The following is a 13972-nucleotide window of genomic DNA, read 5'->3' as shown; positions in this document are numbered from 1 at the left end:
AGCTGGGCTTGTTGAGCCTCGAGGAGACGCGACTGAGAGGGAACATCGCCAGTGTCTGCCAGTGCCTGAAGGGAGGTGTTGAAGGATGGAGCCAGGCTCTGCTCAGTGGTGATGAGCAAAAGGACAAGAGGCAGTAGGCAAAACTGATGCACAGGAAGTTTCACCTGAACATGACAAAGAACTTCTCTACTGTGCAAGTGACCGAGCACTTGAACAGATTGTCCAGAGAGGCTGTGGAGTCTCCCTCACCGGAGGTATTCAGGAACCATCTGGACACAATCCTGAGCCATGTGCTCTGGGATGACCCTGCGAGCAGAGAGGTTGGACCAGATGACCAGCTGTGGTCCCTTCCAGCCTGACCCATTCTGGGTTTCTATGACTTCGTAGTTACAAGGGGCATACAAAGTAAGACACAGTGACAAACATGGGCTTGATTATTTCAAATAAGATTATAAAAAATCAAGTCCAAAAATGCTGGGCTTGGATTAGAAAGTAGAATTTAAAGTAGGATTTAAAGGATGCAGTAAAACAGCAGGACGACCCTGAGTATGAAATGGGCATAGGATGTAGGTGAACCCAACAAGTCTAAAGTTTCCTACCTCAGAGAAGTGGTCCAAAATCCAGGACAGAAGTTACAGTTCTCTTCTGCTTTCTATCTTGGACAGTGGAGACAGAAAAACCTGACTAAAATCATTCAGTTACCTGTTTGATCAAAGCCAGGAAAATTGGCCTCGTTTATAATGATTAACTCAGATTTCATTTTAACCATTCCTTCCTTACCCAAACAAGGCTGAGTATCCTAACACTGACCCTAAGTAATGTTCATTCTTTAAATGAGATTCTTTTTTCTAAATTTAGCTTGCATCATCACTCAGTTTCAGTTCCACAAGCCTTTATTTAGCTATTTTTCTTGTTTTTAGTTACTTCCAGATTTTTGCATGCAAATTATCAGGAATTGGCTAACCTCCTATGGAAACCATGGTCTTACTAATTAAAGTCCAGAAATAAACTTAATTATGTAGTGTTGTACTGCGCAGATCACGATGATGTCTAAGTGCATTTCTTTCATCAATTTCAGTTCAGCAGAACACTTGTGATATCTTGGTGTATACATGAAGCCAGTGCTGATCTGCAATCAGCATCTAGAGGTAGTAAAGTCCCTGGACAAAGCTGCTCTTGCTCTGCCTAAGAGAGCAAAGCTATGGTAGGAATTGCTCCTGGCACTATGACCTATGCAGGCATTACTGCAACAACAAGAGTATAAAAAGCAAAGTATTTTCACAGTGATTTACTCACTGTCAGAGGTGGCATGGCGGGATGTTGGGAAGATGCTGCATACAGATCTGAGCACAGCAAAAGTGTGTAAATGTACTGAAACCCAATCTGGGATTTAAATTGGAGTTTTCGGTATTTTATATTTTAACTTTCTGTGTTTCTTTTGCCCTAATTAACTTTAAAGAATACCCAAAACAACACACATACAAAACTTTTTTCCCCTAATTCAATATTACTGAGTTACTTATCATCTTAGTTAAAATTAACTCAAACTAATGGATTGCACTAAGCTGTATCAACAATTAAAGCTCTACCTGAAGTTTTAAGTTCTGCATTCCTTTACACAAGAATGATTTTCTTCCTTCAGGAACCATTAAAACCTGTGAAAACTGGTAGTCCGACAAAGAACTTCAACATCAAATACCTATCAGCCTTCTTTCATAGGGAAATATATGCTTTTATTTCAAATTTAAACAAAATGTAAATATAAAATAACAAAACCCATTGAACTTATGGATTGTATTAACATCTTAAAGCTTTATCATTTCCCTGGTGTGCCACAGGAGTAAATGGGTCTTGCTTGTTCTAGAAATCAGCTGTTCTTTTGCTAATACTGCTGCTCAAAAACTGACAAGGCAAAGTCAAGTTCAAGTAATACATTAATTTACATTGCATTCCAAATAGTCTTTTCAAAGCAATGTGATTGTTTGTACAGACATTTACCAGTGATTTTTCAGTCACTGTCAAGCTCAGATTCATTGATCATTTACACAGATTGTTGGTTCTGACCACTAACTCAAAGCAAGCATGAAAGGTATTCTGAAGTTCATGGTAGAAGGTGAAGTCTCCTTGCATGTGCTAACATATTAATCCCATCCTGCCAATATTTTTACAACCTAGGTTCTGCAAGCTTTGAGCATAGGAAGTTTTCCAGCAACAGTCCCAGAAGCTGCTGCTCATTGACAGCTCCCACAGAATCATCACTGCTGAGGTGAGAAAGGTCAGCTTCCTACCTGGGCTTTAGTCGTGGATTAGGTAGCACATTGGTGGATAAGGTTAAGAGCTGTGGATCACTCATGAGGCTTGGGCTAGTGGGCAAGGCAGAACAGATTATCTGCTTGGAGTGTGAAATTTTCAGCCTGCTGTCTTGCATTGTGTGGTATTCCTTAAGTAGGTCTGGAGCTTGATTGCTGTGGAGCAAGGCCCTGAGATACGCAGAGCTGCGTCAGGGAATGTGCTTACACGTGAAAAGGACTCCACTTGCTGACCCTGTTACCTTGAAGGGAAGTGTCTGCTGGGGTTACTGTCAATACAGAAACCTCACTCTTGCTAATCAAACTGGAAGCAGCTCCATTGTTTAATAGAGGGTTGCCTGTGAGTGCATTTGTTAATACGGTAACTGTGAGTGCATTTATTTCATAAAATAACCCAGCATTCTGGTCATGTGACTGTGTGGGATTAATGGTGACCAACAAGCAGTTCGTAAGTCTGGACAGTCATGCCAAGAAAAGGGAACTACTGCATGAATTGCTTCTGACTATGATGTTGTAGGGACATACTGCAGCAGCAAGAGCTCAACAAAAAAAGCAAAGCAGTGTCTGTAGAGTTTCCTACCCAAAGGCAGGCAGGAAGGTCATACTCTGCTCATAGCCTGCACAGGGCTTTATGCAACAACTGTTTGTAATGTTGTTAATGAAATCTCCAAATGTGCACATCAGCTGGTTGTACTGTTTGTCATGTTGTCTTAAAATTCAACAAAGATTTTAAAAACTACATTATCAAGCTCACTAGCAAAATGCTCCACTTTTTTTCCCTTCTAATAACAGAAGGTGATCTCCCACATACTCATTTGAAACTGGACAATTAGGAAATACTACTGGTTGGAGTATTCTAGGTTATTATAATTTCATGATTACAAGAAGACTTTTGTGTTTGTAAATTGAAGTTTTTAATCATATTTGAGACGCTTTATACTGTGACCTAACTGATGCAGTAACATGTTTGTATTTGTAAGCACCCTTACCTCCTCAGATCTGAAAGTTAATTATTTTGCTAATTGCAAAGGGGTGTTAATTCCTAAATGAATTTCACCATGGGATCTGTACCACTTCCCATGGGGTGCAACACAAGAAATAATGTAGTTGGTCTCTTGTAGCTCCCAAGATGCTTCCCTGGATGATGGCAGGGGAGTGGCTGCCAAGGAGGAGGTAAAACCTCCTGCTGGCCCTGCCTCATGGAAAGAAAAGGGTCTAGTGCCCCAGCCACCACCAAAGGGTGGAAGTGACCAGGAAGCCCTTTCCACCTTGCAAAAGTGAAAGTATCTGGATGTAGCATGTGAGTTGTTTGGTTGTAATTTTCGAGAGGAGGCACTGGCCCGTGGTACCATTCATCAAGTGGTGCTTGAGTCCTATGGACTTCAGTAGCCATGGCAGGACTTTGAGAGCATTCTAAAGAAAGCCAGCTTGCCTGTCTGCCTTTCCCCTTTTTAAGACCTTGTTCTCTTCATGGCCTGTATCTCCCTTCCAGTCTGTTTTAATTCTTTAGGAGGATACTCCCTGCTTTTAATAGAGGGCAAAAAACTGAAAATACCTTTTCTCTCAGTATGAGCATTTGAAATATTTAAAGAGCATAAACCAGAGATTTTTCACTGTGAAATTACTTCAGTTTAAGTAATAATCAAGCAAAAACCAATGAGGACTGGCTGTAAGGGATTAATGATCCGTGATTATTAACATGAGCCGAAGTGGAAAGTGTAGAATGTCCATGAATCAGTGATTTATGTTTGAGTACCTTCTTCATGGCTGTACCAAAATTATCTGTGAGAGTACGGTGCTGATTCATTTCGGAGCCTGCAAAGTGGTTTATTTACATTGGAACAAAAAAGAGAGGACTGGATGAAAAACAATGGATGTAATTTCTGTATATTTGACCTGTGTAGCACTGAGGCTTGCACCTGAAAAAGGCAATGGAAAGTGCTCCTAGGTCCAATAGTGCAGATGCAGCATCATGGCTTCAGTGTGCAAGAACATTATATTAGTATTATAATAGGAAATGTATAGATACAAATTAAAAACAAGAAGTAAATATTATTCAGACTCAATGTATATACATTATACATATTGTACATGGATTTTAGGTCTCCAGGTTTACTCACAACATTTCAGTCAATGGTTTTCTGTGTTGTTCTTTTGTTTTGAATTGTGAGTCGTTCTTGCCATCTATATTATATTGTTATTCTGGATTAAAGGAGAAATGAGGTACAGGGTGTTGTTTAACAAAACCGTGATAAATACAATGCCTATCCAATTTAGATTTTTTTCAAAAGGCTGGAGCAGAGAAGGTTTATTTAGAAATTTACCAGACCAAGGCTGAAGATTTGCCAAGTAAAACAGCTGTATAACAAGGGCTAGAGTGTATCATGACAATGCTCTTTAAATTTGTAATGGTTACATTATGTGCTTATGTGTTTGGGTTTTTTTTCAAAGGAGAAACAATTATACACAATTTGTTCCTTTTAGTCCCATGATACTTGTATTGCAAATAAGGATGGTGCTGGAAGTGAAAAGTATTTTGTGTTTGACTGCTTTTCTAAACAAAAATCCCTTTTCAAAAAGAAAGTTATAAAGCTGGTCTAATTTTGAAAAATAAGAGATGAAGAGTTGAAGACACTTTGGTCCCTGAGATTGTATCTGTAAAACTGTAAAATCTATACAGTTTTTCCCCATGACACCTTTCTCCATCATTAGAAACAGATGTATTTTTTTCTGAGCTGCAGGCACAAGCAACCCCCAGTCAATCATAACCCTTAAACTGACTCATCGTCTTTCCAATTCAGGCCAGAGCTTTAATTTAAGGGCTACTCCTTTTATATGCAACTGAATGAATGCAAACCTGTCCACCTTCCTTTTGTTTATGGAGCTGCTTATGCTCTACATCTTGTGCATCAGAAGGTTTTCAGTCCATGTAGAAACCCTCTAAAAAGGATGCATTACATAATTCTTTCATAACAAAGTGGGACATTTAGTTGGTCTGTTGATTGCAAGAAGTGGCTGGCTCCCCATTTCCTTGAGTTTCTGTCCACTCTGAGGTGCCAGTAATGCTGGAGCAGAGAGGTGATGAGCAACTCCTTTCAGCTGATGAAAGTTGTTAATGTAGCTGGCAATCAGTAGAGTGATCTCAAGAATCTATAACAGGAACATACAAAACTCTTTGAAAAATACAGTGATGTGTTTTGACTGCTGAAAAAATAGCTAACTTTTTAGCAAGTGACAATCACCATCAACTGGATAAGTACTTGTACTTTAACAAATTAATGATGGGGGAAAGGAGATAACTAATAAAGCTTTTTTTTATTGCTCCTTTAAATAATGTAATGTTATTCCCATCAGGACGTATCAAAGATACTTTGTCTTCCACAGTCTTAAATGATTCAGAGATGACTTCTTTAATTTTGAGAGAGATGTTGAAGTCCAAAAGATGACACCCTGAGAAGTTTTACCAGAGCTCAGAGAACTCAAGATGCAGGGCAGATGAAGGGAATAAAGACTTTGGGGAGGTTTTTATAATATTTTCTCTTTGTGACCCATATGAAACTTGCTGAGATACTAAACAGCTTGCCCAGAGAAGCTGTGGATGCAACATCCATGGAAGTGTTCAAGGCCAGCTTGGAGGGGGTTCTGAGAAACCTGGTCTAGTAGAACATGTCCCTGCCCAGGGCAGGGGGGTCAGAGCTAGGTGACTTTAAGGTCCTTTCCAACCCAAACCATTCTGTAATTCTGTAAGGGCACAATCTGAAGGAAACTTCAACATGTGTATTTTACTATGCTTATTTGTATGAAGAATCATGTTTTGAACCAAATTTTTATGTGGAATTTCATATTATTTTATAAATTTGTTCAAACTAACAGCAAAACCTTTAGACTGTGGGGTTTTTTTTTTGTTTGTTTTTTGGGGTTTGTTTTTTTTTTTTTTTTTTGTTTAATATAGTCAGTCTTACCAGTGAAGGAGTGAATATAGATTTTAAAAGCAGGACTTCTTCTTTTTTATTTCTTTTTTTTTTTCCTTTTAACAATAGGAAAAATATTGCAGGATTTTTAAGAAATGACTGATCTTTCAGATGTTGTGTTTTACAATTTCACTGTAGAGCCCAAATGTATTTTTGAAAAATCATCTCTGGTGCTGATTAGGCAAACAGAGTAGGTTTTAGGTACTGCATGTAATTTCTGTCCTTATAAGCCTTCTTTGTCCTTCTATGAAAAATCTGGAATGTTACAGACAGGGACATGAAAAGAACAGGAACACATCAGTACTGTCACAGTTAGCCTTAACAGTACTAATTACTTGCTCTCCAAAATCATCTGGCAAAAGCCAGGAAACTGAGCAGGCTGGGATTAAAAAAGGGGGTTTCATCTTTCACATCTGTTAGGGATTACCCACTAGAGAGAGCACAAAAGCAGATGGAAACTGTTTCAGGTAATAGACCAACCTTTGGCTTTGTCATGGCAAAAAGGTGTTTTTCAGTAGATTTGTCCTTTGTCTGAGCATTGTTAACAACCAGCATAAAATCATCTTGATAGCCTCCAAAAGTCATCAGGCTCTTATATGTGTATGTAACAGTCAGTCGCTGAAAAAAAGGAAACCCCCAGAACAAAACACAAAGCTGTTAAGCAGGACAATGCAGGAAAAACATGTGATGACAAATTCTTCTTTTAAAAATAGAATTACACTTATATTTTTCACTGGAGGTAGCCTCTTACGAATCTTGAAATTAACTATGAGTTTTGGGATAGCTTCATTTAGACCTTCATGATGAGGAATTTTCACTGTAGATAACTCTCCTAAGTTTGACCTCTGTTTCTATTCCAAATTAGTTAGATAAAAAATATAAGAAGATTTCAACTCAAGTGTGTAATTCCATTTACCCAAATCTTGATTGACTTTGAAAGAAGTTAATCTTACAAATTCCATTTGAAATTTAAGCAGTATCTAAATAAATTAAATGCCAGAGTATGAGACATCTGAAGGAATTTAACTCCAGGTATTCTTTTTGTGCAGTGGTATGTTTTGCAAACACACAAATTAAATTCTGTTCTCTTTTTTTCACATCTCTGATGAAACAAAAATGCTCTTCAAGGCTCCTCAGCTTTTTATCCCTTGATTCTTATTGTTCAGGGTTTAACACCACAATAGTGGCCTTTGAGTTAAGATCAGCATTTAATTTATGTTACATCTCATACTAATTTGCTGCAGATGCTTGCATTTAAAATTCATTGTCAGACAGTATTTGTACAATATGTGACTTAGTGTCCTTCCTTAGCAAAACTCTTTTTGCTCCAGTTTTGAAATACTATTATCTCTTCCCCTTGCAACATCCTTTCTAATATCCCTGATCCTTCCTACAGAAAATCCCAATGTTGCCTGGAAGCTGAGCATTCCTTGAATGTCAGGTAAGGTCTGCCAGTACTTAACGTGGCAATGCCCTACAGAAATGCCATAGCTCCAGAAGCAGTGTTTGTAGAGCTCTCTGCAGTCTAGTGCAAGCACATTTGGCTTGTTCCCTGAGAGCTGCTGTTTCCTCTCTTCATGCTCATTGTTTTATTATTCCTCTAACTGCAAAGAAATGTAATGAAAAGGCCCATATCAGCACAATTATAAAGCTGAGATTTTAATTTTCTGATATTCAGTATTAGCACTTGCTAATAGCAGCATGCCATTCTTTTTCTTCGCAGGATATAAATGAAAGCAGGGATCTTCTCAGGCATTGCTTTTTACACTGATTACGAGTCGTTTTCTATGAAAACTTGTATTGCAAATCAAAGAAAAATCTGAGCCTAAAATGACATAATTAAATAACACTGGGTTATGTTACCTACTATTAAACAAAAATAATACAATGAAAATAACAATCTATTAAAGTAACTGCTCTTTGCAGTGTATGTATTATGAATAATACTGGAAAATTAAGTCTCCAGGAAAAGAAAATTAATGTTATTGTAATAACATTACAATAACTAAGGATTTCCTGACATCTGAATGATTAAAACATTAACATTTCATTAAATGATATAAAAACTGTATCTGATAAACAAAAATAAATTCTGTGCAAAGAATGCATTACTTTCGTCTATTATTAGTGCTACTGTAATGATGATAACATTAGAGCATTTTAAAAGGAATGAATTTTTGCTTTAAGAGAAGGACTACATAACTTAGCATAGAAAGCTAATGCCATCTTCTAGATAGTATGGTGGTCAATCTCTCCAAATAATTAGTACTAAAATCTATCTTGACCAAATTTGAAACACAAATTTCACTTACCATGGAGCTGTAATCCAGGATGCTTATGCCATCTTCATGGACAGCAAACCATATGAAGGACTTCTCAACTGAAGCTGTTGCTAGAGGCTACAAAGAAAAATGTTCTTTAGTTACTACTTCAAAATGAGGCAGTATGTGAATAATTATTATTCTCAGCTGTTATAGATCTCTCTCCATCCACAGTTCTCACTTCAGTTCCCTCTCAGTGTAAATTTCAGGAAAGGAATTTAAATACCTGCCCAAAGCCATGTAGGTGGCCAGTGGCAGAACAATGAACTCCTACTAATACGCTTGAAACCTACCCTGGTGCTTAGTCCAATAAAACATACAGTCTCATTAATAAAATAGTCAGATGTGTTTACAGTTTGTCCACTAGCTCATATATCTAAATACACAGAGAGTGTGACAAGCAATTATATCTATACATATATATGTTTACACACACACACATGCTGGGTTTACCTATTAAAACTGAAGGCATGAGGTGACAGTTCTGTTTAACAGAGCTGTTATTTGAATCAAGAGAATTAAGATACCAGTAGTTAAGAGAAACTGAGAAGGGGCCAGCATAGAAGGATAAGCATAAATAGCCTTAACCATATTTAGTCCTTCTGCAAGGTTGAGCTTCCACAGCCAGCTAATGATACCTTTTCAATGTTCTATTAGTTACCAAGCAAAAAGAGTCTAAACCTAAAAGGCTATCTCAAACTAAGATAGAAGGAAATGGAAACACAGATTAATAATGTAAAATAAGCAGTAGGAGTATTGGAAAGTTACTATTATGCTACACTTAGTACTATGGCTATTATATTTCACCAGTCTATGACTTAAGAAGTAGTTTGACAAGAGATTCAATCAGCTCATGTATACACAGTTATTTTTTAAAAAAAATGTACAATTATTTGCAAATTTTATTTATATTTAAGCCCCTCCTCCCCCTCCCCAATCAAACTCATTAAAATGTCTCACTTTTGCTGCAAACAATTTAGCCCCAAAGAAAGGCCATTTCCTGGCCACGGTGAGGTAAATGCGCACGCAGTCTGCGGCACTGTGCCCGCGGAGAGCCATCCATCTTGTCGACAGTCGCTGGCAAAGCTGTCTGTTGAAATGAAGGATGGAATTTACTTACTGAAGGGAATTCCAATGCTTGCCCACAGCAAGTTTAACGAGCAACAGAAGAATCCATTTCTTAAAATGGTAATTTCAGTTAATGCAAGGACTATCACTGATACAACATTAAATAAATCCAAAATGTCATTTAGTATTTTAATGCACATGAAAATGATGAAATATCTTCTAATTTCTGGAACATTATGATTAAATATTGATGTAGCAGTTGCAGCATAAAGCAGAAAGTCTGGGACAGCTTTTAACGTGTCTCTACAGAGAATCAATGTACCTTTATCAGTACTCAACAGCTATGTCAGCTGTCATTCCAAAAATCCATCCAGCTTAGCACGTATCTTTACCTGTGGCTGGTAGGAGGCGTGAAAGACGTGGCTTAGCACTACTCCCTTCTAGTGTGTCTGGGCACTGCTACCCAGAACATCACTCCTGATGCACAGGGTGTTCACACTGGGGCTTTTTTTCTGTCTCCTTTTGTGAATGTGTGACTCTTTGGTGAGTTGGTTCAATACTATGGAAAAACTAATTTTCTCAAAAAACCCCCAGACCAGACTATCTTTCTAGGACACTGATCTGCAGGGATGACTTACCCAGTGGCCATAAGGTTATTAGATGTAGCCCAAGAAAAGGGAGGGCTAATGGGTACTAAAGGGAGATCCATCACTTGCAGCTTTGGTCTTGCTATTTATGAGGTCAAACTGCACCTTTAGCAAAAAAAATACAGGCAATAGGGCAAGCACAGAGTCATTCTTCCCATGCCACAGATCTCCAGCTCTGCCAGCTGGTAGTGTAGGACTACTTAAAGAGTTCAACAGGTGTTTTACTTTTCCTCCATGAGTTAAATCTAATCTGAGAGCTTTTATAATTTGTTCTTTGAAGTTAATTGCGTAAGTCTGAATGCCCCATTGTCTTCTATGTAATAATGTTACTATGTGCATATAATAATAGCTTTACATTTTCTCAACCTGAAAATCTTCTGTACTGAAGAACATTTCTGTGATGTTTACTGGACTTCAAAACTGCTGTATCACTATAATTTATTACACTGTTTCGCTCATTTTCATGTCAGTAGGTGTTGATTTAAATGCCTTGCAGGTTATTAGTTTTAAATAAAGTGATACCTTACCAGTAAGTCCACTAAGTTACACATTGCCAATTGGACTAGCTGCCAGAGATTGCACACTAGAATAACAAACAGATCATGTCCTCGTGTCCTTTACTTCAGTAACTCTTTAGTCCCTGCACACTCAGACCTCGTTTAGATTTGCTGCGTAAGAAAAGTAAGAATTTCAAAATCACTGTGTTTTGTAACACTATGTAGTAACTGCTACATCTTTTGCTGGAATGTGTTATTAATGATGGTCCTTTGTTTAGAGTAGAAATGTGCAAAGGAAATGGGTTGTTTAGATTAGCAAGAAAATGAGTTTCAAACACAAGTTTAGGCAAATATAGCTCAACAATTATTCCCAATTCAATTTAAAACTTCCTTGTTTCGCTCCTAGATCTTTAGAGAATATGAATCAAAAAACCCATCTCACCTTAACTGTTCATCTGAACAACCCTGCTTGTATCTCTTAGGGTAGAATCTCTCCAAAACTTGCTTTAGTGTTTGGTTGGACTTGGACTGGGAAGTGACTTGCCCTGCTGGAGTTGAGAAAGGCCGTTCAAAATCTCCAATCTCTACCTAAGGGAAAGTCCATTAAAAAAGTTTTTTGTTACTCTAAAGTAATTTTCTAGCTGGATATTATGACCTATCTTCTGATCTGTTTGACCAAGCATAAAAGAAAGCAAATTTGTCAAATAATGTATACTTTTCATTGATAAAAAAGTCACACTAGTGATTTTCTCTTTCTTATTTTCTATCTACCATGGAAAAAAGTTAAATATCAAACACAAATTTTACAGACATAATATTACTTCTGCTCTTAGATTGCTGTATCTCCATCTGACACAAATCAGTTTACATTTACAATTTACTTTCTCAAAACCCTTCATTTGAGCTTTTAATTTTTAAAAAATAAAACATCCTATCAAGACCATGCCTAGTAAAAGACTCTTAGACTTTGATTGAAGAGCTGTTACTTTGGACAATTAACTTGCAGAAATCATGGAAGGAATAGTGAATGAAGAAATGGTACATGATTACATGATATTAAATGCCAGAGAGCCTTGCTGTATAAGAGGGAAAGCACATTTTAGCCTTACTGGTGCCAGCAGCAGCGAATGCTGTAAAGCATTTCCACACCAGTTAAGAATTGCCTTACACAATGATTCCAGCCCAGTCTGTTTCCTGCATACCCATATGTAAAAGGTGAAGGTCAATTGAGTATCAAGCAATCCTGGATCAGTTTGTTTAAGATTTTCTCCTGAAAAACTGCTGTGTGTGTTACCCATGCATAAAGATTACCTGAGCTAAAAGGGCTGTCAATTCCATTGCTAATTCTTTGTTTACAGGGAAAAGTCCATTGACTATTTGATCATTTGTCTGATACACTAGCAGCAGCTTCTCTCTGTCTGTCTCCCCATGAACTTGAACTGAAAAATAAAGCCTACAGAAAAGACAGAAAGTTATTAACTAAAGAAGACACGGAAATGCATTAGCCCTGAGGATTAGCAGTATCTGCTCTGAATGTGACATGTTTATTTCAGCGTCAAAACACATTAGCAGAGCAACACTTGTACTTGAACCAATGGGTAAATATTTCATGTCAGTCTTCTGACTTCAGTGGGAATTTTTTGCAGTCCTCTTCACCTCTTTAAGAACCAAAAAAAGGTAACTATTAAAAAAAAAATTGTCCAGTTACACCCATTTACTATTTTTGTTGCAAGTTTCAAGTCAGCCAGTGTTTCTCAGATGAAGAAACTGCAGAAACTGAAAAACAAATCTCAGGACAAGGCAGAGATATTATACTTGCTAAACAAACCTGTTTTTGTAAGTAAGGCGGACAGTCCTTGTGCCTTCACATTTCCCGGGGTGTTGTTCTTTGGAGGCTTGCTCCCATTTTGAAATAATGTCACAGATCTAGAAGGAAAGCAGTACAAAACTGGCATGTCTTCCTATTTGAAAACACCTTGAAAAGAAACTGTCAACTTATTTTAATGTCCTCTACCTATCAGTTATTAGATACATACACAGCCTGAATTTTTAAACTCACCGAAGTATAACCTTACTTGTATTTCTTAGTCAAAGTGTTTAATAATTAACCTTTTTTGTTTTTGTTTATCCTGCAACACATGCACTACCTTTGGAAACAAGCCATAACATGGAAAGGCCAGGTACTTGATTTAGCAGCTGCCAATGAATGTGTAATAACACAGAGTGAGTTGTTATATAATTAATCAAATGCCTTTGATCTCTGCCTTCTACTACATGCCCAAGTTCTTCAGGTCCTTTCTAGTAACTGCTATAAAGTTAGCATGAAGTTTGTTTAAAAATGCACCAAAAGTGGTTCACAACAATCTGTGTAGGTGGGTAGCTGGGCAGATGGGGAGGAGGTAGAACAGAGATCCTAGGACCCCAACTGGGCTTCATGTCACTATTCCTTCATAAAAGAGCTTTCCTGGAAGCAGTAATATGAGTAGTTTCTAAAGTTACAGTTACCTAGAAAATAAGCACATCTTTTATAAATTTTGCTTTCCATATGGTAATTTTTCTGATCGTGGTGACACTGCTTGTTTATCACCAAGGTCAGGTTATACCACACCTTGTAACTCAAAAGTGCAGCGGTGAGCATTGGCCAAAGGGTGCAAAAAGCTACATGGTAGAAACACAAAAAAATAATGATTCATTAGTTGCTAAAAGACTTGGGAAGTAAGTAATATTTCACTAAAACACAGATTATATTCTGTTTTGTCACACTTTACTGCTAAGAATTTAATTCTAGCAATAGAGGGAGCTAAAATTTAGAATTCAGGACAATGGCAAGCCAAAAATTGGAAATTTCTTAAACTATGCCTTAAGTCTATTCTGTATTAGAGAAAGAACAATTTCTTTTTTTTAATTTCCTGGGATCTCCATCCCAGTATCAATGACTTCTTGGATCTCACATGGTCAGCTTTTGGAGCTATATCAAAAATGTTGACTGAAATCTCTAAATCCATGTTTGACTCTAATGCTCCTTAGTTTTAAAGAACTGTAACAGCTTACTTTTTGGTTTTGAACACAGCTGTTACTTCTCTGAATAATACAGATCTCTTGGAGAAAGCTTTTAATTATAGTTCATTGAATGAACTTCAGCAACTGAAAAAGTGATCT

The 13972-nt window shown here is 37.4% G+C and overlaps 1 protein-coding gene across 2 annotated transcripts in view; it reads right to left on the bottom strand.

Moving 5' to 3' along the window:
- Nucleotides 1–1972: 1972 nt before the first annotated feature.
- Nucleotides 1973–13972, bottom strand: part of PLEKHH2 (pleckstrin homology, MyTH4 and FERM domain containing H2) — a 55710-nt gene continuing 43710 nt past the window's right edge. For both annotated transcript variants that reach the window (XM_041413613.1, XM_041413612.1), the window contains 7 exons: nt 12642–12739; nt 12125–12266; nt 11256–11401; nt 9562–9691; nt 8593–8679; nt 6761–6898; nt 1973–5459 (listed from right to left, as the gene is read on the bottom strand). In XM_041413613.1, the coding sequence (XP_041269547.1) occupies nt 5277–5459; nt 6761–6898; nt 8593–8679; nt 9562–9691; nt 11256–11401; nt 12125–12266; nt 12642–12739 (924 nt within the window). In that variant the 3' untranslated portion in view covers nt 1973–5276. The remainder of the gene's footprint in view (nt 5460–6760; nt 6899–8592; nt 8680–9561; nt 9692–11255; nt 11402–12124; nt 12267–12641; nt 12740–13972) is intronic.

The sequence above is a fragment of the Onychostruthus taczanowskii genome, unplaced genomic scaffold (assembly GCF_017590055.1).
Source record: "Onychostruthus taczanowskii isolate IOZ18803 unplaced genomic scaffold, ASM1759005v1 scaffold42, whole genome shotgun sequence".
Taxonomy (NCBI): domain Eukaryota; kingdom Metazoa; phylum Chordata; class Aves; order Passeriformes; family Passeridae; genus Onychostruthus; species Onychostruthus taczanowskii.
The sequence above is the reverse complement of the archived record's forward strand: the minus strand, read 5'-3'. Positions and strand labels throughout refer to the sequence as shown.